This window comes from Rhinopithecus roxellana, chromosome 6, assembly GCF_007565055.1.
Source record: "Rhinopithecus roxellana isolate Shanxi Qingling chromosome 6, ASM756505v1, whole genome shotgun sequence".
NCBI classification, from domain to species: Eukaryota; Metazoa; Chordata; class Mammalia; order Primates; family Cercopithecidae; genus Rhinopithecus; species Rhinopithecus roxellana.
The window spans coordinates 15,851,699-15,877,969 of NC_044554.1; the positions used below are offsets into that span (position 1 = coordinate 15,851,699).

A 26,271-nucleotide genomic window follows, 5' to 3' on the forward strand; every position below is an offset into this window, starting at 1 on the left:
ATTTTAATTTTGTTTCCAATTTAAAAGAGTATATTTAACATTTCATCTTGAGATAAAGAGATAGTTATTAAGTCTTTGTGTGAGAAAGGTAAGAGGGAGGCTAATCTATAATGAAGATCAACAATGGAGAGGGAAGAGGTTTTCCCTGACACTCTTCAGTCATTTACAACATTTTACAAACCAATACAGGTAAGAAAGAAGGTCTATAATCAGAGAAACAAAGTTTACAGCTGCCTGGTTACAGCTGCCTAGGATATAGCTGCTTTTCAGGCCCCATAATCACATTCTTTTAAGGCTCAAAATAATTTGGAGTTCCAACAGCTTAGATTTCAAATTACTTAATTTCACCACTGAATTCCACAGGTGCCACTATAAATATACACTGAATTAAAAATACTCTAGTAATGAGTCCTCTAGTCCTCTGTGCTTTTAAAACTAGAGCTAGAAGAAAAAAGGACGGTACTGATTACAGAACTTACTTTAAAACAATGCTAAAATTGTTTTAAATGTGGTTCCCCAGAAGTAATTTAAGTAGCATCTAATACTTTATGAAATGTTAAAATAATCCTATTTAATACAGTACTAGTCTCCAAGAAAAAAATTACACTAGCCAATAGTCACTTTTAGGGAATTGTGTAAATCTGTCCCTCTTCTTGACAGAATTAATGAACAATACAGGTAAAGAAGAAGGTCAATGATATGTACAAAAATTAGCAAGGGAATATTTTAAATTGCTTCTTATGTAAACATTAAGTAACAACTTAGAAGACAAATAGTTATTATTTTCTGAATGTCTGACTTCCTAGGAGTGGCATAAAAGGGAAGGACAAATAAAGCCCAGTTCAGCAGGCCAGGATCTAAAATTAAACCATGAGTAAAATGCTTAGGGTGCAATGTTCATTTTGTTTTGTAAGGTGAAGCAAGGCAAGCTAGAGGTTTTGCCTGGAGTGATATAAATTATTATACTAAACAGCTTCTTTCCATTGTCTAGAAAAAAACCAACCAATTACACTTTAGAAGTCACGTTGAGCAGAGATTCCAACATAATCCATAAAGTTGATGTAGTATTCCAGGAGTTAACAAAGTACAAATGTTACTGTTTAATTAATACAGCTTCAATTATACTGTCAACGTTGGGTTAAAAGACATTCCTCCTAGACTTTTCTGGTGTACACAGAAATACGCTTTTCTAAAGCACCGGCTCTCAATGAAAAACATCCTGTAAACATCTGTCTCTTTATAATATCTGTATGATATGCATAGAAAATAGCAAGCGAATACTTTAGATTGCTTCTTATTTAAATATAATACATAAATGCAACACACTAGTGTAGGTAGTATCCCAGCTCAGAAAAAAACAGCTCTTATAGACATTCCATGATTGTACATCATGGAAACTTGAAAACAGGTTATTAAGTGATATTGGGGAATTGATACTTTCATAGGTGGAATGATACTGTGGTTATGAAGCAAATGTCTTCATTCTTAGGAGCGATACACTGAATTATTTAGGGTGAAGCATTTTGATGTCTGCAACTTACTCAAATAGTATTATGAAAAGGCATATCTACTACCTGTATATTTGGATTTTTTTCAGTGAAGAATGGGAGTGCCCTTTCCACAAGATGGCACAAAAAGAAAGAAGCTCCTGCCCCTCCTAAAGCCAAAGCCAAAGCGAAGGCTTTGAAGGCCAAGAAGGCAGTGTTGAAAGGTGTCCACAGCCACAAAGAAAAAGGTCTGTATGTCACCACCTTCCCACAGCCCAAGACACTGCGACTCTGGAGACAGTCCAAATATCCTCAGAAGACCGTCCCCAGGAGAAACAAGCTTGACCACTATGCTATCACCAAGTTTTCTCTGCCCACTGAGTCTGCCATGAAGAAGATAGAAGACAACAACACACTTGTGTTCACTGTGGATGTAAAAGCCATCAAGCACCAGATCAAACAGGCTGTGAAGAAGCTCTATGACGTTGATGTGGCCAAGGTCAATGCCCTGAGTAGGCCTGATGGAGGAAGAAGGCATAAGCTCCACTGGCTCCTGATTACAATGCTTTGGATATTGCCAACAAAATTGGGATCAACTTTGTTGCTGACCCAACAAAACTGGGATATTGCCAACAAAATTGGGGTCATCTAAACTGAGTCCAGCTGGCTAGTTCTAAATATATGTATCTTTTCACCAGGTATGTGCCTCTTTGTCAACTTCTGGTTGGGCTGGGGATGCCATTCACAGGTACTGAGGTTGTAATGGGGCCTGGGGAAGACTCCTGTTCTACTTATCCTTTCGGAACACTCACTCTGCCACTCCACCATGCTTGATCACTGAAGAGATCTTTGTGACTAGAGCTAGTTGTCCTAGGAAAACCGGAACTTGTCTCCATGGTAGAGGGAAGAAAACAAGAAGCTGCCGGGTGGCAGTGGCTCACGCCCATCATCACTTTGGGAGGTCCAGGTGGGCAAATTAGTTGAGGCCAGGAGTTCGAGACCAGCCTGGCCAACATGGTGAAACCCCATCTTCACTAAAAATACAAAAATTAGCCAGGCGTGGTGGCGGGCACCTGTAGTCGCAGCTACTCAGGAGGCTGAGGCAGGAGAATCTGGGAGGCGAAGGTTGTAGTAAGCGGAGATCCGGCCACTGAACTGCAGCCTGGGTGACACAGCAAGACTGTCTCAAAAAAAAAAAAAAAAAAAAAGAAAAAAGAAAAAGAAAAAAGAAGAGGCTTTACAAGAACCCCTTCTTTTATCCCTGGAAGAGGCTGTGTGTGAATCCGATGCCCACAGTTTGAAGGGCATTAGCATTCATTTCAGGGGAGTGTGGGTTGGCTGGCTTTCGGGTAGCACTTTGACCTCGCACACCCATCTACTATGTCCAACTGGTCTACTGGTCTGTCTGCTTCTCTCAGCCCTTATCCAGTAAAGGACAAGAACTTAAAAAAAAAAGAGTGGGAGTGAGGGGAACAAAGGGCTTTTTTTTTTTTTTTTTTTTTTAGACAGAGTCTTGCTCTGTCCACCAGCTGAGTGCCATCTCGGCTCACTGCAACCTCCATCTCTGGGGTTCAAGCAGTTCTCCTGCCTCAGCCTCCCTAGTAGCTGGGATTACAGGTGCGCTCCACTACGCCTAGCTAATTTTTGTATTTTTACTTGAGATGGGGTTTCACCACGTTGGCCAGGCTGGTCTCGAACTCCTGACGTCAGGTGATCCTCCCACCTTGGTCTCCCAAAGTGCTGGGATTACAGGTGTGAGCCACCACGCCCAGCCTTTCTTTTTTTTTTTTGGAAATGGGGTCTTCTCTGTTGCCCAGGCTGGAGTGTAGTGGTGTAATCACAACTCATTGTGGCCTTGATCTTGATCTCCCAGGCTCAACAGATCCTCCCACATCAGCCTCTGGAGTAGCTGGGATCACAAGTGCGGGCCATTAAGGTGGTCTAATTTTTTTTTTTTTAATTATTATTTGTAGAGATGAAGTCTCACTATGTTGCCCAGGCTGGTCTCCAACTCCTGGGCTCAAAGGATTCTCCTGCCTTGCCCTCCCAAAATGCCAGGATTACGTCTTCGTTGCTTAGTCAAGAACACTATGAAGAACTTTTGAGTAGTAACTTCAACTTACCCTTTGGGTTTTCATGTATGCTGTTAGTTTTTTTTTCTTCTTCTGTCGTACAAAGGTATTATTTACCTTGTGCAGTTTCAGCTCCACCCAGGCGCAAGCAGCTCTTAATCACGCTTAAGTTCAGCAGCCACTCTAAGCTAGCCTGAGGAGATAAAGTCCACACTTGATATAGTTCTTTACATTCCTGCAATGTCACACAGGCACATTCACTTTCAAAATCCAGAATAGTTTGGTTTGCATTTTTCTGCCAGTTTTATCTCCATTTAGAACCTGTGGTGGTGGTTTCTTTTTTGCCAAGATAACCCCACAGACGAACTTTTTTTTTTTTTTTTGACCCCTGGCACACCCCAGGAGGACTTTTGTAATCTTTTTGCCCAACGACCCAATGCTGAATTTTACTTCGATCGACTGTACTTTTTACTTCTTGAAACAACTAATTTCATTCTGCAGTTTAAAAAGCAAATCCAGTAAGAAACTCAGAATCACAACTGTAGGCCCTTTAGTAGTTATCCTGGCGTTAAAAAAGATGCAAATTTAGATGAGAACCGTGTGTGTACTGGGGGGCTGTGATATCATTTTAAAAGTAAACGAGCACACAGTGAACAATGCAGTGCTGCCATTAATATTCAATACCTACTGCACAACACTTCAAATTTCAGTTTAGTTTCTTGGCTACCAGGATCCTAGCGCCATAGGCTGGAAGCATTCCAGTGCTTCTCGACTGTGATTGAGTTGACTATGAGAGTCCATCAAAGGGTCCGCAGGATCCCATTTAGTTTTAGCAACTGTGGCTGGTGTCCAGAAATGTGTTCACGCGATCTGAAAGTAAGCCTCTGGCTTAGGACAGCTGGGGGGAACCAATTTAGTCTTAGGAGGGTCCCTGCAGAGTGTTTGAGTCGCGAGGCGGGGCGGGGCAGGCCGGGAGAAGGCTGCGTGCTCCCAGGCGCTTCCTTTACCAAGATGGCTTCGACGCCCCGGCCCACAGGGGCGGCCATCTTGGTAAGGGTTGGAGAGGCAGCCTGAGGGAGGCCGCTGATGGCCCTGCTGTGAGATTCGAAGGTCATAATAAGGGAGTGACCCGGCGACGACTCGCCCCAAGGATGGCTAGGCGGCGAGCGCTGAAGCGCTGCCTGCAGCTGCTAGCACCCTCGGCGGAGCCGGCGAGGCGGACAGGCGGTCGGAAGAACCCGGCCACCGGCCGCCGAGGCCCCTCCCGCTACGCGGGGAAGCTTTGCAAGGGGACTCGGCGGCCGGAAGCCGAGGAACAGAGGCGGCGCGCGCGCCCAGCCACCCCCATTGCAAGGTGAGTCCGCGCCCCCGCGCTCTCACTCCGCCTCTCTGGCCGCGCGCCCGCGGCCCGGGATCCCGAGTGCCCCGGAGCTCCGTGGTTTCTGTGGGACCTCGCGGGAGGCGGTTTTGTCCCGCCTGCTGTGTGGCCTCTCTGCTGCCTCATCCAGGGTCTCTTGGCAGAGCAGTCCACACTCCCGAGCCTGGGGTGGTTTGGGATTCTTCGGCGAAGTGGAGCAGTCTGAGTGGGTTTCCCGGTCCCCGAGCCCTCCCTCATCCCGGAGATGCCGCACTTGTGAGCCACAGGGATTCATTTGAATTTTCGCACCTCGCGAGTTGCGGAGCCTGCATCTCAGAAGCTGCCTGGGTGAAGAGCCACAGCATTATTTTTTTTCTCTTTGGTAGAGTACCTGTCTGGGATTTGATTGAGATTCCATCTTCCCTGCAAATTACCAGGTTCCATCTTCACTGATAGGAATACATGTGGGTTTATCTTCTTTCGGTTGTATGTAAATAAATGGGTCGACAACTTCCTCCGAGCAACTTATTGTTGCTTCATCTAGAGTATTTATCTTCTAAAAATCCATTCCAACAGATTTCTCCCCTTTTATTTTGGAATAAGTGTACTTATTTAACTATGGAATGGAAATGAAGAGCAAAAAAAAAAAGGGAGGGGGGCTAGCTGGGGAGCGGTGGTGGAAGGCTGTGCTTTCTTGAGTTTTCTGTTCTGTGGTTGCTTGCTTCTTATCAATTGGGTATTATTGCGGGCTTTTCAGAACACGTATTTAGATAGGTTTTTTTGTTTGTTTTTTGCTTTTTTTTTTTTTTCCAAGCTAGAACTCGATATGGTCCTGGTAGTTGAGATAGATACTCTTCCATGGGTTCCGGGATCACATGCATCGTTATACCTCAGTTAAACCTGGAAAATATTAAGGGAGTGAGTAAAGTTTATCGACCTTTTAAAAAGTCATTTCGTTCTTGTCTTTAGTGTACGTTGTTATATATACATGTTATAATATGACTCACCTGGTTGGCTTTGGCTTAGCATGAAATGTTTGCTGCTTGATAATTCTGATTAATTTGTCAAGGAAGTCATTGTTGAGATGCAGTTCTTCAAATTGAGAAATAATTTCCATGTTTGTTAAAAAATGGAAATCTCTAACATTTCCATTTCTGTTTTCAGTTACATTGGTTATGAATTAGCCGCAGACATGGACTTCGTTTAGAAAGAAGTTATGTAATCTTTAAAAAGAAAAGATTACCTATATCCCACAATAGTGTGATTTTTGTTGCAAGAAAATACTAGGTCTGTTAAAGAAGAAATTTAGGGTAAAAGTACTTATTTAAAATAATAATTTAAGAGAGAGATTGAGGGGTTAAAATTTTTTAAGTCAACTGAAAATATAGTTAGGATTTTCAGAGATTTTATTTTGTTAACATTCTGCAGGTTTTCCTGCTACAAGAATTATAGTAAGTCTCCAAGAGACAAAAATACTTAGTGTATTTCTCATACCCTTATTTTCACTCATAATTCCAAATTATATTTTAGAAATTCTATATTGCAAAATCCTAATTTTAAAATTAGTCCAGTTATAACTGTATGAAGAACATTTTAGCATAAGCATTCCATCGCAGGATTTTGGTTATGCTTTAGTTGATACAGTCATCCTTGTGTTTGTTTGAAAGGGGTATTATGTTACTTTGAGTGTTGAGTTTGGAAAACTGAGGGGATTTTTATGAACATTTAGTCTGTGTTTGGAAAAGCAGCAGTATTTGCCTTTAATTTTGTAGTTTCATTCTACTTTTTCTTTGTAGTGATGGATAGCTGTGGATATAGTGAGTTTTTCCATTGCTTTCTACGCTTTCTAAATAAGAGTATAGCTATAGCTGGAGGACTGTTAATCTGGGCTTTTTAGGTTGAAATGCATACACATAAAAAGTGTTTTCATTGAAGTATTATTAGGGAAATGAACTGTGTGTATAATTAATCTTTAAAGAGCACTTTTATTCTGGAGGCCTGTGAGGGCATGCATAAAACTGTCATTAGAATATCACTCATGTGATTTCTAGCATAAGGTTCAAGAAATATATCATTCGAACGCCTATACTACTGAAGAATTCTGTCTACAATTTATAGTGCTTTGCTTGATTTGTCTTTTGAATTTATTAACCATTTATTGTGTATTTAAGTATTTTACTAACAGACTTTGGAGACAGATTACATATGAACTCACATATCCCCAGGGGCAGTTTTATGTTAGAGATACAGTCTTCTACCTCAGCTGGTTAAAAAATGTATTATAACTTTATCATTTACAAAGCTCTTTCAAGTATTTTAAATATATGTATATATAGAGAGAGTTTTGATTTTATAGACATAAAATATGAAATTATTAGCCTTGTTCCACAGATGAGGAAAATAGGACGCCGAGAGCCTGGGAGAGTCTGGTGATTTGGCCAAGGTTCCTTAGCTCAGCAGCCCCAGGCTTCAGCAGAATATGTACCTTGCAGACTCATGTTACACCGGGGTTCCAATGAAGTGAAAGTGGAGGAGTGTGGATCAGCAAGCGTTGGTCAGCAACACACTCATAGATTGCACCCCTGCCTTTGGGTAACAGGTCATGAATGGTCAGTGCTGTTGGCTATGGAGGCACAGGTCTGGCATATAGATGGATCAACATAATTCAAAATCTTGATTGAAAAACAACTCAGTTTGTGCCTGCTACCTGGAACAATCCATTTTTCCTCTTGAAGGCGCAGACTCTTGTGTTTATCTAATTTGGGCACCTTCCCAGACTAAGGGACAGTAATATATTGATTGAACAATGAATAATGAATGCCTGTAGACTTATGTGTGATTTTGTAATCTCTCTCAGTTACAAGAATGAATAAAGAAACACCAAGCTTTCTCATTGTTACTAGCCCTCTTAAACTGGTCACATCTTTTTTTTTTTTTGAGACGGAGTCTTGCTCTGTCACCCAAGCTGGAGTGTGGCGGGGCAGTCTCAGCTCACTGCCACCTCTGCCTCCTGTGTTCAAGCGATTCTCGTGCCTCAGCCTCCTAAGTAGTTGGGATTACAGGCAGGTGCCACCATGCCCAGCTAAAACTGGTCGCATCCTAATAGGACACTCCGATGACAGCAGTCGTTTGTTTTGAAAGTTGTTATTTTCTGTGTTTTGAAGGTCCTTCGATTACAAAGATGTTCCCTGTTCAAGTTACTGTGTTTGTTCCTTTGGTTTGTTTAGAGAGCTCATGAAAAGCTCTGTAAACTAAGCTGTCTGTATATTCTGCACGTGTGTGTGTGTGTGTGTGTGTGTGTGTGTTTTCCAGAATGTTGTGGTGCTTTATGGTTAAAGTAGCCAATGAAAACTTAAAGAGTTTCTGGACTCAACTTTTTTTTTAAACTTGAAGCCAAACTAAGTAAAATACCCCATATAAAGTAAAATGTGTCATTTATCTTCCTATGCTGATTGTATGCTCTTTTGGTTCCAAGTGTTTTTAAGCGTAGTTAAGGTGACAGCATGGCTGATAGATAGTCTGGGTTCCATTGTCAGCCAGAGCTAGATCCTTGGAATGTCATGTAACTCTGTGGCCTGACTTGCTTTACCTCTTAGGTAAAAGGGTCACACAAGTGATGACTTCTGTCATGGAATATTCAAGTTGGAAGGGACCTTAGAGGGAATGTACCTGGTTCAATCTCTTTAATGTGCAGATTTTTAATTTCTGCCTTCATAGGAGTTTAGCCTGTCATGATTACCTCAAAATTGAAACATCAAAATTAGGCTTTTCCACCATTTCACAGATATGAGATACTTCACAATTCTTGCCTGAAAGTTAATTCCTTTCTCAATCTTTCCTCATATAGTGTCTCACTTTTATATGTAGACCAAGTGCCCATTGTATGTAAATGTACATGTGCCGTTTGGAGCCTGTTTTTTAGCTGGGTGAATGCTAACACTGGTGCACATATCGAATTCATCAGAATGAAGAATTTTATCTAATAAACATTTTTGGTATTCTTAAACATTGTCTTAGTTAAGCCTGATTATGTAGAGCATTATAATTTTTTTTCTTTTGCTTAGCCACCCGAATACCTTCACATCTTACTTTATAATCTTCATCTTCAATTTAGTTTAAACTGCCCACATATTTATAAATTTTGTTGAAGATATGACTATGCATTTATATGGTCACCTGAGGCATAGAATGATCAGCCCTCCAGGTTTTCCCAGAACTGAGGGAGTTCCCAAGATGTAGGAAGTTTTTTTTTTTTTTGCAACCTCCACCTTCAGATTCAAGCAATTCTTGCGCCTCAGCCTCCTAAGTAGCTGGGACTACAGGCGTGCACTACCACACCTGGCTAATTTTTGTATTTTTAGTAGAGACAGGGTTTTGCCATGCTGGCCAAGCTGGTCTCGAACTCCTGGCCTCAAATGATCTGCCCGCTTCAGCCTCTGAAAGTGCTGGGATTATGGGTGTGAGCCACCACACCTGGCCTAAAATGCAGGACTTTAAATGTTAACACCGGGAAGTCCTCAGGCAAACCAGATATGTTGGTCCTCCTACCTGACAGTGTCTCTTTATGGGACTTGACTAGCTGTTCTCCCCAGCTTGAAAGATAACATGTTAGATGGTTTTATGCTGGATAAACTCAGACACCTTTTGAAAGCACGGGAAATGTCTTCAAGGTACTATGTGTATTTTCTGTTTATGTGACTAAAATATAGGACCAATTATTTGTTGATGGTTCTTTTCAATGTAACTGTAAATTAGAAAAATTGAGCAATAAAAGTTATAGCATTTGAAACCCACTTCATGTAAAATTAAAGGGGCAATTATATTTATAAGAGAACTAGTATTTACTGAGCATCTCCCGAGCACCTTTTTTTTTTAAGAGACGGAGGCTCGCTCTATTGCCCAGGCTGGAGTGCAGTGGCGCGATCTCGGCTCACTGCAAGCTCTGCCTCCAGGGTTCATGCCATTCTCCTGCCTCAGCCTCCCGAGTAGCTGGGACTACAGGCGCCCGCTGCCATGCCCGGCTAATTTTTTGCATTTTTAGTAGAGACGGGGTTTCACCGTGTTAGCCAGGATGGTCTCGATCTCCTAACCTCATGATCCACCCGCCTCGGCCTCCCAAAGTGCTGGGATTACAGGCGTGAGCCACCGTGCCCGGCCACCATTAGTGTTTTTGTAGCTCCCCTAAACCTAAACTTCCCAGTTATGGTAATCGTATCGGTTAGGATTAGTTTGCTGTGATTTCAAAGATTGCTCAAATATGTTTTTCCTACACATGAAAGAAATCCAAAGTTGGACAGTTCAGGCTTGGTATGGTGGGCCCTGAAGTCCTTCTAGCTCTCTTCAACGCCATTCTTAGGATGTGGCACCCTCCTGGCTCAAGATGGCTCCAGGTAGCCAGATGCAGGACAAATTGAGAAGAATACCTCTCTCCCTTAAGGAGACTTATGGAAGCACCATAAAAGGCTTGTATTACATTGTTCAAAGTACCACCAACCTGGCCATCCCTAGCTAGAAGGCTGGGAAATGTCATCATTTAGCTGGTGCATAGTTAGCCTAAGTAAAACGGGTTCTGTTACTGAGAAAAAAAGGAAGAGAAGTTTTTTTTTTTTTTCCTAAACACATGACAGATTAAAGAAGACTAGATTTTATGGTAGGCATCTTTTCGTCTGTACCACTGTGCTACCACTTTAGCACTATAGAATTTTAACTACTCAGTTATTCCCCAAGACTTTTCCATTTTTATTTATTTATTTTATGTTTATTTATTTATTTATTCTTAGACAAGCTTTTGCTCTGTCACCCAGGCTGGAGTGCAGTAGCTTGGTCATGGCTCACTACAGTCTTGACTTCCTGGGCTCAAGAAATCCTCCTACCTCATCCCACCACACCTGGCTAATTTTTGTGGTTTTTCTGTTTTTTTAATTTTTTTTATTTTTTATTTTTTAAAGATGGAGTCTCCCTCTGTTACCCAGGCTGGAGTGCAGTGGCACCATCTTCGCTCACTGCAAGCTGTGCCTCCTGGTTTCAAGCCATTCTCCTGCCTCAGCCTCCCAAGTAGGTGGGATTACAGGTGCCCGCCACCATGTCCGGCTAATTTTTTTTGTATTTTTAGTAGACACGAGGTTTCACGGTGTTAGCCAGGATGGTCTCGATCTCCTGACCTCGTGATCCACCCACCTCGGCCTCCTAAAGTGCTGGGATTACAGGTGTGGGCCACTGAACCCGGCCTGTTTTTTTTTTTTTTTTTTGTGGGAACAGCGTCTCATTGTGTTGCCCAGGGTGGTCTTGAACTCCTGGACTCAAGTGATCTACCTCCCTTGCCCTCCCAACATTGTAGGGATTAGAGGTGTGAGCCCCTGTACCTGGCCAGTTTTAATTTTTGTTAGCAGAGTTGGTGGAGATCCCCACTGTTGATTTTTGTCTCTCTGTCTTCTGGCCACTTTTGCTTCTATTATTTGACTTCTAGCAGGAGATCTTTTAAAAAAACAATTAACTATATCCCAGTGAAGAGTGATTAGGAGTTTAAGCTCTGGTTTTTTCATTTATTCCATAAATATTGTGCACTTATTGTGTACAGGCTGCTTTGTGTTATTATAGACAATGTGAATCATTACTGATTACATTTCCCTTTTATTGACTTGGCTTCCTGGGGGCACAGAGTCAAATTTGTGACTCAGTTGGCTTGAGTACAAGCCTTGCCCTATGAAACTTTCTTTTTCTCTGTCACCCAGGCTGCAGTGCAGTGGTGCGATCTTGGCTCACTGCAACCTCTGCCTCCCTGGTTCAAGTGATTCTCCCATTTCAGCCTCCCGAGTAGCTGGGATTGCAGCTGCCTGCCACCATGCCCAGCTAATTTTTGTATTTTTAGTAGAGATGGGGTTTCACCATGTTGGACAGTCTGATCTCGAACTCCTGACCTCAAATGATACACCCGCCTTGGCCTCCCAAAATGCTGGGATTACAGGTGTGAGCCACCATGCCTGGTCCCTGTTAAATTTTCTACCTAGCAACGTAGTTAGTCTTCCCATCCCACTGTATAGCAGTTTCAGGATGATGCTGCCTCTCTAACTTGGAGTGTTGAAGAGGAAGTAAGAGTGGGATTTAAAGCAGTGATTCTCAACCCTGCCTGTATATCAGAAACATCCACAGAACTTTGAAAAATTACTTAGAGAAACTGCCCCACCTGACATTTTGATTCAGTAGCCTCAGGTGTAGTTTAAAAAGCTCTACAGGGGAGCTCTTTGCTTTCGCTGCTGTGGCCGCAGCCGTGAGTATACTCAGGCTTCCAAAGAGGCTTGCCTCTAGTGTCCTCTGCTGTGGCAAGAAGAAGGTCTGGTTCGACCCCAATGAGACCAATGAAATTGCCAATGCCAACTCCCATCAGAGGATCGGAAGCTGATCAAAGATGGGCTGATCATCCGCAAGCCCGTGATGGTCATTCCCAGGCTCCGTGCCGGAAAAACACGTTGTCCTGCTGGAAGTGCAGGCATATGGGCATAGGTAAGCAGAAGGGTACAGCCAGTGCCCGAATGCCAGAGAAAGTCACGTGGATGAGGAGAATGAGGATTCTGCACCGGCTGCTCAGAAGATACCATGAATCTAAGAAGATTGATCACTACTTGTATCACAGCCTGTACCTGAGGGGAAAGGGGAATGTGTTCAAAAACAAGCGGATTCTCACGGAACACATCTACAAGCTGAAGGTAGACAAGGCCTGCGAGAAACTCCTGGCTGACCAGGCTGAGGCCCACAGGTCTAAGACCAAGGAAGCATGCAAGCGCTGTGAAGAGCACCTACACACCAAGAAGGAGGAGATCATCAAGACTTTGTCCAAGGAGGAAGAGACCAAGAAATAAAAGCCACCTCCCTTGTCTGTACATACTGGCCTCTGTAATTGCATAGATCAGCCATTAAAATAAAACAAGCCTTTATCTGCTTGCAAAAAAACAATCAAAAACAAACAAACAAAAAAACACAGGTAATTCTGATGTACATTTGAGGTTTAAGGGCTTGTATCCGTGTGGACTGGAAATGATCTAGGGAGGATTTACATTTCGTTCCTTATCTGTCACATACTGGAGATCAAATCCTTTCTTGAAAATGGGGGAAACAATATGATAGTCGAGTCATTTGGGTAAGAGAGGCAAGAATACTGAAATGCTTTAGGGGAAACTTAGTTACTCATGATTTAGGTAGAACTGGCCTTGCTTACCTATTTTGCCAGCTCCTATTGTGGGAAATTTTTCCTTTGAGCAAAAGAATCTGTTTAACTGGGGCTTCAGGCTCTGGGAAAAGTGCTGAGTCTGCATGTGGCCACCGTTAGTATCATGAGTTTTCAGCTTCTGCTCCTAGGGCCAGTGAAGGGAGATAAAGGGAAGTCAGGTTGATTATTATTTTTAGAACCAGGAAACTATCAATGAGTCTTCTGAGCTAATGAGAGCCTTCAGGTGATTCCAGGAGGGTTAATGAGGCCACAAGGAACTATGAGGTCAGGTAGGAATCCTGTTTTGTGTTAAGAGTTCTGTGAATTCTAAGATCAGGCCTTCTGTTACTCAAATAGAAAAAAAAATTCCAGAGTTTATTCTGTTTCAGTTTATTCATGCCATTTCCCTCAGCTCCCTTATCTCATTAGTGTAGAAATGCAAAAATGGTATACATGTATATCCTACTATCTATTTAAAACAGTGTTTACAGCATAGTAAAACAGTGGCTTAGTTATTGAGGGCTTACTATGTACTGTGTGCCAGAGACTGGGCTAAGAATTATGAAACTGAGGCTTAGTATGATAAGGGGCAAAGTTGGGAAGCATTTATTTTAAGATGTTTTTATTTTATTTTGCCCCATTTTCTGGTAATGTGGTTTTTCCTGATAACCCATTCAAGTATATTTTAATTATATTCATTTTTAATACACTTTTATAATTTGCTACATACTTTCTGCTATTCTTAAACAGAGGCTACTGAATTGAACTCAGGGATCTTAAAGTCCCTTTGAACCTCAAGATTCTATTAACCTTTTGGGGATGTCTCTAGCCTCACTCTGACCCTGTGATTTACGGTGTACTGAAGACTCAGGAGATGGCTGAACGGGGTCTGGTGTAGTCGTGTCCTGGGCCTTGTTTTCCTGTAAAAGTCTCACTGTTCGTTTATTTTTTTGTCATTTACCTTTTTCTCACAGAGGATGGACCATGCATGACATTGCGGGCAGAATAACATGTCTGCCCTTTGCCAAATTCATTTGTAAGTGAATCAGGGGTTCAAGTAACCTCTCTAGTGACTTTGTTTCTTTCCATCACCCTCTCTGTTGCCATCAGGGCCCTTTAACTTGTTGGCTGAATTCAGAAAGTTCTGAGCTTTTCAGCATCTCTGACCTGCTGGATCACAGGACTGTTGCTGTCAGTGTGAACGGCTCAGCCTAAGGAAAAGTATTCATCACCATCTTGAGAATTTGGCCAGTGTGTTTTGGAAATGCCTTATTCTAAAGTCTATACCATTTTCATTAAACAGAGCTGACGCTTCTGTAAACGTGATACTGAGCCAAAAATCTGTATGGTTTATGATTTTTTTTCCCTAATGGATTTTGAATCCCTGGAGGTCAGGGCTTCATATTCTCCACAGCAAACTGGAGAGCTAGGATTTAGATAAGGTAGACGTTCTAACAATGTTTCTTAAATATGACTTTTAAAATGCTTTAAGTAGAAGCCCTTACAAGTAATATCTGGAATCTTTTTAAGTTTGAAAATGGCTATTTGTATCAGATTTATATGTCCCGGCTCTTAATAACCTCCTAGTCTACCTGATACACCTGTGAAATTGCACTTTCTTCCAGTAGATAACTTTGCTGTTCTCAGGTGAAATACTTTGCTTATCCCTTGCCAGTCCAGCCTGGGGAAGGTGGCTGGACCTGAGCTGGGAATTTTATTTGAGGGAGTGGAAATAGGAGGGGTTGGCCAAGGCTGAGTTAGAGGGGACAGCTCTTTAGTGGCCTGAGCTGGCTCTTTGGTGCAGCCGAAGATTGTTAGAATTTTAGAGGTGGTGAGACTTTAGAGGTACAGCCCAGTTCTCTTATTTTACAGATGAATGAAAGAGAGTCTTAATGATGTTAAGTGACTTTTTAAAGGCTGCAGAAGGCTGGGTGTGGTGGCTCACGCCTGTAATCCCAGCACTTTGGGATGCTGAGGTGAGTGGATCACCTGAGGTTGGGAGTTCAAGACCCGCCTGGCCAACATGATGAAACCCTGTCTCTACTGAAAATACAAAAAATCGGCTGGGTGTGGTGGCGTGCACCTGTAATCCCAGCTACTCAGAAGGCTGAGGCAGGAGAATCATTTGAACCTGGGAGGTGGAGGTTGCAGTGAGCCGAGATTGCGCCACTGCACTCCAGCCTGTGCAACAAAAGCAAAACTCGGACTCAGGAAAAAAAAAAAAAAAAAAGGCTATAGTATTCAGTAGGGTCAAAGTTGGAACTGGACTGAAGTCAGAAAGAAGTGAAAAGTGTGCTTTTTTCCCCTCTTTCTCTGTCCTATCCAGGAGCTATGAAGACATGTTTCTCCTTTGCGTTTCTTTACAGGTTATGCTTTAAATTGGAAGTTTTTCTTTTTGTATACTTAATTATGAGATGGAGACAGTAGAGAGAAGGTAGTCCCATTTTGGAAGCATTTTTTTTGTTAAAATCTTGGCTCAGGAACAGGAAATGAACATTTTAAGATCATCTACCTGCCTGGCCAACATGGTGAAACCCCGTCTCTACTAAAAATACAACAATTAACGAGGCATACTGACACATGCTTGTAATCCCAGCCACTCGGGAGGCTGAGGCATGAGAATCAGTTGAACCTGCGAGATGGAGGTTGCAGTGACCCGAGATCGCACCATTGCAATCCAGCCTGGGTAACAGAACGAGACTGCGTCTCAAAAAAAAAAAAAAAAAAAAAAAAAGGAAAGATCATCTGACATATTTAGGATGCATTTTCAAGTTCCACAGACATCAACTTACTGTTCCTCCTGCCTTGTCCTCCCCCAACCTTTTCTTTTTTCTTTTCTTTCTTTTTTTTTTTTTTGAGACAGGGTCTTGCTCTGTCACCCAGACTGGAGTGCAGTGGCTCAATTACAGTTTACTGCAGCCTTGACCTCTTGGGCTCAAGCAGTCCTCCCAGCTCAGCCTCCTGAGTAGCTGGGACTACAGGTGCGCACCACCACACCTGGCCTGACCTTTTCAATTAAATACTTCTGTATATCATTTAGGTATAATTGATTATACCGGAAATGAACCTGCACTTTGTGCTTGGTATTATTTTTTAAGGTATTAAACAGATGATACCTATGTTATTTCAATAAATATTTTATGCATGTGTTCCAAATTTGCCATAACATGACATTTTAATTTGATCACCCTAAGGATTCCAGTCGTAAAAGGTATTTGTAAATGGGCTTTGTTCTTAAGCCAGCTGTTTCTCTTGTTTTATTGTTTTTGATTCTAATGATCAATAATATTAGGTCAATTAATAAGGGGAAACCTCTTATTATAGAGAAAGCTTCTAGAGTGTTTTTATATTTTGGTGACTTAAAGTCTGTTAATAGACTGTATCCCAAAGATTCAGATTGCATTTTGCATTCTTTCCTCTCAAAACTATTTATTTGGGGCCGGACGCAGTGGCTCACGCCTGTAATCCCAGCACTTTGGGAGGCCAATGTGGGCAGATCACGAGGTCAGGAGTAAGGTCAGGAGTTCGAGACCAACCTGGCCAACATGGTGAAACTCTGTCTCTACTAAAAATTCAAAAATTAGACGGGCATGGTGGCGGGCGACTGTAATCCCAGCTACTTGGGAGGCTGAGGCAGGAGAATCACCTGAACCTTGGAGGTGGAGGTTGCAGTGAGCCGAGATTGTGCCACTGCACTCCTGCCTGGACAATAAGAGCAAAACTCCGTCTCAAAAAAAACAAAAAAGGAAAAACCAAACAAAGTATTTGGACTCTTAAATGCTTTTGGTTGGTTGGCATTTCTTTGTGAATTATTTGTTAAAATAATTTTTTGTCTGTAATTGGATGAAGGCTTTGCGACCAATTTAAAGTTTTTTTTAACAAAAGAGAATACATGTTTTTTTAAAGGATAACAAAACTTATATACTTTTATAGTCTTGTTACATAAAATTAAGGAAAGAAAAATGAAAAAAATTCAGTAACTTAGGTTTTTAAAGCTATATGGAATTCTAGAATGTTTTATCCTTCACCTGAAAAACAACTCAATTGGATCAAAAGGTCCTATTCATCATATATTCTTTACTCTTCAATTTGCATTTATGTGTGTGTGTGTGTGTGTGTGTGTGTGTGTGTGTGTGTGTATAAGACAGTCTTGCTCTGTCACCCAGGCTGGAGGGCAGTGGTGCGATCTTGGCTTACTGCAACCTCTACCTCCTGGGTTCAAGTGATTCTCCTGCCTCAGCCTCCCGAGTAGCTGGGACTACAGGTTTGGGCTGCCATGCACAGATAATTTCTTTTTTTTTTTTTTTTTAGTCGAGACAGGGTTTCACCATGTTAGCCAGGCTGTTCTCGAACTCCTGAGCTCAGGCAATCCCCCCACTTTGTCCTCCCAAAGTGTTAGGATTACAGGTGTGAGCTACTGCTCCGAGCCTCAACAATTTGCCGCTCTGTCACCTAGACTGGAGTGCAGTGGTGCGATCTCAGCGTACTGCAACCTCCGCCTCCTGGGTTCAAGTGATTTTCCTGCCTGAGCCTCTGAGTAGCTGGGATTACAGGGACGCGCCACCACTCCTGGCTAATTTTTTTTTTTTTTTTTTTTTTTGTATTTTTAGTAGAGGGTTTCGCCATGTTGGCCAGGCTGGTCTCAAATTCTTGACCTCGGCCTCCCAAAGTGTTGGGATTACAGGTGTGAGCCACCACAACTAGCCAGCAATTTCCGTATGTATAACGCTTCCATATGTATAGTACTAACTCACGGTCTCCTTGAATGACTAATAGTCATTTAAAGAGACATTTAGGAGTTACCATCTTTACTGAGCAGATGAATAAGCCCAAGTTTAGAGAGGCTGAGTTACTCCCTGCAAGCTAACATCTCTAGTTAATAGTAGAACTGGAGTCTGGTTTTTCTGACTCATAACTAGTGTTCTTTCCATTCTTGTGAAGAGAAATTGTTTGGTGAGATATATAGATTTATATGTACATATATCTAAATGTATATTATGCATGTACATTCTATTTTTGATGCAATAATTGTTATTAAATGTCATACTCTCAAGTACTGTATATTAAACTTCTGTTTGTTTTCTTTCAGCTTCTTAGCAAAACTGGTTGTTTTGCTAAGTCAATAAAGTGTGGTAAGAATGAAGTTCAGTGATAACAGTGCAGTACTTTTTTGGTTGATGAATGTTGTGTACATACCTCCCACAGAACGTTCTCGCTCTTATAATCCAGTGTACTCCTGTGCTTGGACGTATCTGCCCTCCCACTGGTCCCCTAAATGCCTCTGGGAGTAATACCAGTATTGCCTGGAATCTTTTTGAATGTGAAGGATGTGAACTGTTCAATTTTACCCCCACTGAAGCCCTTTGCAGACGTTTCAGTGAATTGATGTAGTTTCTTTAGCCATGTTATCTAGCATTGTATCAAAAGGGCCCTTTCTCTTCAATAAGGATAAGGAGAGCAAATACAGAATTGTAAGTTTAATGTTATTTAGTCAGAGATATCTGAAAATACAGTTCTGAATACTTTGCAGATTTAACGTCAGCATCTTTGTTGTTATGTAATGGACAGGAACTCAATTAGTATTTATTAAATGTCTACTCTGGGAATGATGATTTGCCACTTCATAATTGTTGGAATTGTTATTGTCCAGTATGTTGAAATCCCAAACATATGTTGTACTACTCTGATTTTTTTCTTTAACTTTTTACATGATAAAGCAATGCATTCAATTCTAGGCAGTTGGCAAATCTTAAATGTAGAAAAAAGAAAGCATGAAACATTTGCTTTTGAAATAGAAAATTCTTATTTTTGAAAGCATTTTACCCATGTGTGCAGTTATTGAGAGAAAATACTTGTACTTGGCTGACTTGTCTTCACCAAATGTCACAGCTCAGACCTCTTTTTGGTTGGAGACGTAGAGATAAGTCCTTCTGCTATTAAATAGGCAATTAATCTTTAAAAAATGTAGAGAATGTCCTTGATAATTACTAGATGGAATTTATGTTGTCCTTTTTGTAATAAGTTGTTCTTTAAAAAAGAACCTTTGTTTTATTTTATTTATTTATTTATTTATTTATTTATATTTTGAGACAGAGTCTCTGTTGCTCAGGCTGGAATCTTGGCTCACTGCAACCTCTGCCCCCCGGGTTCAAGCCAATCTTCTGCCTCAGCCTCCTGAGTAGCTGGGACTACAGGCATGCACCACCATGCCTAGCTAATTTTTGTATTTTTAGTAGAGATAGGGTTTCACCATGTTGGCCAGGCTGGTCTTGAACTCCCGACCTGAGGTGATCCACCTGCCTTGGCCTCCCAAAGTGCTGGGATTATAGGCATGAGCCACCGTGCCTGGCTAGAACATTTGTATTTTATATTTATCACTTGTCACAGGGATTTGTTACTTTTAAATTTGCTTCTGGATTCTAGTTTTCTAGAACAAATTTAGCTATTTGGTATGTTTATAACTAGCTGTTGTTCACAGAGGGAAAGAGGATGAGCAAATTAATTATGCTTCTGATTATATTTAATTACCAAGAGCAATGTTTTCACTCCTGTCCCAACATATTTATTTTCAAACACAAGATGCTATATTTCATCCATTTTGAGATAGACATTTTATTCACATTTTTACACCACTGATATCAGTATGTGTCATGTATAACGTGTGACCTAACTATAATTGATAACATTTTTACTTCCTTAGTGGCAGATGACACATCAGGGTGCCTGACAATTTATGGTATTTTTATTTATTTATTATTTGTTTAGATTGCTCTTTCAGAATTCAGGATATCTTTAATTGAATCAAAATCAGTACAATGGAAATATCTTTATCAAGTTTTGAAGCACTTTTTGAAACACAGGTTGTTTACAATTTATATGTACTCATGTACACATCTACTTTCAGTTGGTGTTGGCCTGAAATCAAGAGTGGATTATTTTCATTTACTTTGTCAATTTTGGAAACAGTTACATAACAAGAAATAGTTGGAAATTTGCCACATTTAATTAGAGAAACTCCCGCTAGATATGTTAAGGGGTTTGTCAAGCTTGAAGAGCTCAAACCTAGTTAATACAGGACCATACAGACAACCCACTCTTCCTCATTCCTAGTTTTTCTGTCATTTTGTCTGTGGTGTTTGAGGATGACTGTTGCGGGATTGTTGCTGTGTCCTCTACTGAGTGCCCAGAAGACACTGGGGATGAGGAGCGTTCTTGTGTGACCTGCTCTCGGGCCGAGGCTCCTTTGTCACTGGAGCACTTGTTGGCAGAGCTTGTCATTTTGCACATTCACCAAATGGGCTTCGAGTATTTTTCCTCCAGAAAAACCAGTCCACAGATTTTCAAGGCTCAGGTTTTATGTGCTTCTGCCCCTTCTTGCCCTTTCAACAGTGCATCGTGTGAAATGGTGCTTCGTAGTTTCATCATTTTGTGTTGCTTTAACATCTGTTGTGGATGGCAATACATAATCCTGTGACTATCCATTTCCCCATACCCCAAGGATATTAAAACGTGGCAGTTGGTCGCCCTGAAGTGGGTACATGATACATCTGAGGAAATAGTTTCAGGCCGTGTTTATGGAGCAGAGGAGAGTGTGGGTAGGGTTAGAAACACAGACCCTGTGAATCACATGCTGACCTTTGCCCTCAAAAAACCCTTTGGAGCTTTTTTCGTTTTGTTTGGTTTGTATCAGATTTTTTTTGTTTTTATTTTTTAAAGAGCATTCCTGAAAACTGGACTTTGTGTGTGTTAGGGGAGGGGATTTGTTAGGAGAGGATGGCTATTTGGTAATGAGACCTGTTCCCATAGATTGATTGGGGTGAAAGACTGAGTGGATGGGAGGTGAGAAAATGAAGGTCGTGTGAATAGACAACTTTGAAAAAGTTTATTGTTTAGAGACAAGAAAAGATCACTGACCCAATTTTTTCTTCTCTCTTTTTTTCTTTTTTCTGTGTGTGTGTGTGTGTGTGTGTGTGTGTGTTTTGTTTTTTGTTTTTCCAGACGGAGTCTCGCTCTGTGGCCTAGGCTGGAGTGCAGTGGCGGGCGTGATAACAGCTCACTGCAGCCTCAACTTCCTGGGCTCATGTGATCCTCCCTGTCAGCCTCCTGAGTAGCGGGGACTACAGGCTTGCACCACCACAGTGGGGTGATTTTTTTTTAACCCCCAAAGCAGCCTGAATCCATTTCCTTTGGGTGTCAATGAGGACTTTCTCTTGGGTTCTTGCTTTCCCATGACCTCAAACCCTTCTCAAACTCACTGGGTCACAATCCACCTTGATTAGTGGTGCTGCCCTTTCTGACTCTTCCCACTCTCCTCCTGACCAACCAGCCCTACAAAGTCCAAAATTTGTGACTATCCAAATACTCTCAAGTCTTACTGATTCATTTTCTTTATTGTCTCTTGGATTTATTCTGCTTTTTCTCTTCTCATTGCACTGCCTCCTCATCTTTTGACTGGGCTGCTATTCACTATTAAAAAATGGGGATTATAATACCTACCTTGAGGGTTTGCTAGGAGCATGAATTTAAATGAAATATGTGAAACATGTGGCATGGTGGTTCAGTGTTATTGGGTGTTCTGGGCTTCTTCTGTTTTCGCTCAATCCATCTCCCAAGCTCCAGTTTTTGGCCACTTCCTTTCTTCTTTATTCTGCTACTGGAGTTGTCTTCCCTAAGTACACTGCTTTTTTTTTTTTTTTTTTTAAAGAAGCCTCCGCAACCTCTGCCTAATGGGTTCAAGTGATTCTCCTGCCTCCAAGTGATTCTCCTGCCTCAGGCTCCCAAGTAGCTATGACTACAGGTGCATGCCACCACGCCCAACTAATTTTTGTATTTTTAGTAGAGACAGGCTTTCAACATGTTGACCAGGCTAGTCTCAAACTCCTGACCTCATGATCTGCTCTCCTTGGCCTCCCAAATTGCTGTGATTACATGCGTGAGCCACTGCACCCAGCCCTTAAGTACACTGCCTTTTAAGTGTGTTCAGTGTTTCCCCATTGCTTGCAGTGTAGCCCATCCTCCTTAGAGAGAGTCCAGGCTCACAATCTAGTCCCATCTTTACTGTCCAATCTTTTAACCATTTATAGTCTCGACTGTCACAAACCTTCCTTGCTTTTTTTTTTTTTCCTTGAGACAGAGTTTCACTGTGTCGCCCAGGCTGGAGTGCAGCGGTGTAATCTCGGCTCACTGCAACCTCTGCCCCTAGGGTTCAAGTGATTCTCCTCCCTCAGACCCCTGAGTCGCTGGGATTACAGGCACACGCCACCACACCGGGGTAATTTTTGTATTTTTAGTAGAGACAGGGTTTCACCATGTTGGCCAGGCCAGTCTTGAACTCCTGATCTCAGGTGAGTCATCTGCCTTGGCCTCCCAAAGTGCTGGGATTATAGGCATGAGCCACTGTGCCTGGCCCTTCCTTGCTTTTTATGTCCTAGCTACATTAGACCACTAGATGTTGTTCAAAATCCTATTTTGACGTTGGCTTGTGGTCTTTGAATCAAAGTGTCCTTTTTTCCTTTCTCCCTTATCCCTTGATTGTTTAAAACAATGAGCCAAACATTTATTAACATATTTGGTAGAATTATGATATATATGTGCATGTATCTACTTATATATGTATATGACATATAGGGATCTCATAAGCTGTTTTATCATGACAAGGGGTAGCAAGAGGTCAGCTCTCCCACCTATTGGACATATTATCTGGTTGAGAAGTAACTTAAACTATTTAAACTTGTACATTTTCATCTGTTGAGGTGAGGTTCAGATGGATGGTCATTGTTTCTGCTCTTTGTAAAGTCCTTGGCCTGAACTTAATTATAACCCAGAAAAAGTGATTCTATGAGAGCTTACTCTCTGAGACCACTTTAAGTTCTAGAATAACTTAAAGAGTTTAGCTATAATCCCAGCACTTTGTGAGTTCGAGGAGGCAAGCAGATTGCTTGAGCCCAGGAGTTCCAGGTCAGCCTGGGCAACACAGTGAAACCCCATCTCTACTAAAAAGTAAAAAAATTAGCCAGGCATGGTGGAACCTGTGGTTCCAGCTACCTGGGAGGCTAAGGTGGGAGGATAGCCTGAGCCCGGGGAGGTTGAGGCTGCAATGAGCCGTGATTGAGCCACTGTATTCCAGCCTGGGTGACAGAGTGAGACCCTGTCTCAAAAAAAAAAAAAAAAAGAAAAAAGAAAAAAAAACAATTTAGATGTATGGCCAGTTAACAAGATTAGGGAAAAGAAGAATGAGCATTTGTGAGTGCCAAGTACGTTATGTACCTGTGTCATTTGATCCTTTGAAAGAAACCTCCACAGGTAGGTAGATAGTTTACAGGGAGAAAATGGAGGATGAGAAAGGGTAAGTTATTTGCCCGAAGTATAAATCTTGTTAGACTCAATCTCTTAACTCTTGGACTCTCCCACACACAGTGATGGCTGAGCAACAGCGTGTGCTTTACCTTTAGTCTCAGCTGGGGTTTCTTTTCTTCACAGTGATTCTTCTCTAGATTACAGACTATTTACTCTAGACAATTTGGAAAAAAAGTTTTGGTTCTGTGTATGTGTTCATCCTAGGGTTTGTGTTTTTTCCCTTTCTCTCTGGGGGCAGTATTTCTATTTAAACACCATTGTAGCCATAAAAATAATATTTGGCTTTCAGTTACTGTGCTCATTTCCTTATTTCCACTTATAAAATGTGCTATGTGTGTGCATTGTGTTTAAACTAATGAAACAGAAAGCAAATGTTTGTTTAACAGAATAAGAAAGAAACGAAATTCATGGCAGATATGTTATTTACCACTTTTGTGTATCTGGAGTTCTGTATAGTTCAAAATCAGGGATTTTAATGCCTTGAGTTAAGCAGTAGCAGTAGTAGCAGTAAAACAAGGTCAGCAGCAACAGCTAACATTGATTGAGCTGTGATGGTGGGTTTATATGTGTGTTACTATGTTTCCAAGTGCTTTATTTGTGTTACAGGTCTTCTCAGTAACCCTAGGAGGCAAGTAACGTTCTGTCCATTTTATAGATGAGGAAATCAGGATACAGAGAGGGTGGGAAACTGGCTCAAGGTCATATAGCTGGGATACATACTCACTGACTTGGTAGTTCTGAATTAATTTAAATGTATTTTATTGATCAGTTAAATACATTATTGAAATGTCTCTCAGTTAATGTGTTATCCCCTTTCTAGGGATTTGGACTGGTTGTACATTCTGGGGGCATTGGTTACAGAATATCTTCAGTGTAACTATGGCTAGGCCTAGTGGGGTATATATGTGACTTGCTTGAATTACTAAATTCTCTCAAGGAACTGAAGCAGTCCTTACTATGCATTGTTAACAATAATGTTTTTTAAATACATGTATGAAAATATTATAGATTCATGAAGGTACATTAATTTATTCTACAAAACGTCATTGAAATGGAAAATTTAATATGCTTACATGCTGACTGGGGAAATATGTTGTTTTGGATTACAGGAGATAAAGGATTTTTTAAGGGCTTTTTGGCAGTTATGCTAATAGGTAAACTTCTTTCTTTCTTCTTTTTTTTTTTTTTTGAAATGGAGTTTTGCTCTTGTTGCCTAGGCTGGAGTGCAATGGCGTGATCTCAGCGCACCACAACCTCCGCCTCCAGGGTTCAAGCAATTCTCCTGCCTCAGTCTCCTGAGTAGCTGGGATTACAGGCATGTGCCACCATACCTGGCTAATTTTGTATTTTTAGTAGAGATGGGCTTTCTCCACGTTGGTCAGGCTGGTCTCGAACTCCCGACCTGAGGTGATCCATCTGCCTCAGCCTTCCAAAGTGCTGGGATTACAGATGTGAGCCACTGCGCCTGGCACATCTTTCTTATTTAGCAAGATGTAATACTATATTCTAAAATTGTGCTTTGCAGGAAGAAAGTTTCAGCTAATACAGACATAATATTTTTATAAGTTTGGAGAAATTTTTATTGGCTAACAAATGGTACCTTGTGTTATGTTTGACTACCTTTGTGTTCAACTCAGTATTTTTCCCCCTTTTTTTCAGTTCTTCACCAAAGGACATGGATGAAAATGAAAGCAACCAGTCCGTGATGACAAGCAGCCAATATCCTAAAGAAGCAGTAAGAAAACGTCAAAATTCAGCACGGAATTCCAGAGGAAGTGATTCTTCTAGGTTTTCCAGGAAAAGCTTCAAACTGGATTATAGACTAGAAGAAGATGTAACTAAATCCAAGAAAGGAAAAGATGGGAGATTTGTGAATCCGTGGCCAACGTGGAAAAACCTGTCTATTCCAAATGTTCTCAAATGGCTGATAATGGAGAAAGATCACAGCGGTGTTCCAAGTTCTAAAGAGGTAGCGCTTGGCTTTTTTGAATGCTTTATATTTGCTCTTAATATATGACTAATTATTTGAGCCCTTGTATATCATAAGGTGTAGAATTAGTCTGAAGAGATAAAGTGGATAGGTGTAACCTAGGCCCTAAAGTTCATCATTCAGTAACAGAGTGCGTATAGGAATAACCAGCCCTGATCTGGTGGCAACTAGAGGTAGGAACAGAGTGCTTTAGAGGTACAGAAAGGAACGTGATGCTGACAGGCAAAGCTGGAGATGTCTTCACAGAGGAGATGAGTATTTCAGCTGGGCCTAGACAACTAAAAAGTATTTTGACAGTGATTTTCCAGGTAGATGATGGCATGAACAAGGTCATGAAGGCGAGAAAGTGTATTACATGCTCTGGAAGGTAGTAGCCTGGTATGTGTGTGGAATATGGGTTATGAGGGTGAAGGCATGGCCTAGAGTACTTGGCTTTTAACCCTTGGATAAAGCTGCCAAAGCTGTGAAAGGGAGCTTCAGATGACCTTTCCAGACCTTGAAAAGTTGACTCTGGGTTCCTAGCCTTTAAATGTACTAGTTTTACTTAAGATGATTCTACTTGGCCTTCTGCTATTCTGTTAGAATAGATAGATCACAGTTTTAGGTTAAGTTGATTTCATGGTTTACATTGAGTATATCAATATTTTTCATTGGTGAACCAAGTAAATACTATGGCTGTGTCTCCTTTCCTTATATACCTCTCCCTCTGCCGTGTTAATAACATCTCTTTCATCGGCTTGACTTTCTGTGTATTTATGATGATTATTTTCCTGCCTCCCCTGGCCTCTCAGTGCCATTTTCCTGAG

The 26,271-nt window shown here is 41.4% G+C and overlaps 1 protein-coding gene and 1 pseudogene across 5 annotated transcripts in view; both read left to right on the forward strand.

The window, feature by feature from the left end:
- The first annotated feature begins 4,614 nt into the window (after positions 1–4,614).
- The window catches only part of NAPEPLD (N-acyl phosphatidylethanolamine phospholipase D), a 47,773-nt gene continuing 26,116 nt past the window's right edge, over positions 4,615–26,271 (forward strand). The window contains exons 1-3 of one of the 5 annotated variants that reach the window (XM_010377632.2): positions 4,959–5,192; positions 5,303–5,380; positions 25,135–25,444. In XM_010377632.2, the coding sequence (XP_010375934.1) occupies positions 25,151–25,444 (294 nt within the window). In that variant the 5' untranslated portion in view covers positions 4,959–5,192; positions 5,303–5,380; positions 25,135–25,150. Of the gene's footprint in view, positions 4,914–4,958; positions 5,381–25,134; positions 25,445–26,271 lie in introns of those variants that run through there. The other 4 variants (XM_030933034.1, XM_010377631.2, XM_030933035.1 and 1 more) reach the window with 4 other exon arrangements.
- On the forward strand, positions 9,522–13,016 carry LOC104673556 (annotated as a pseudogene).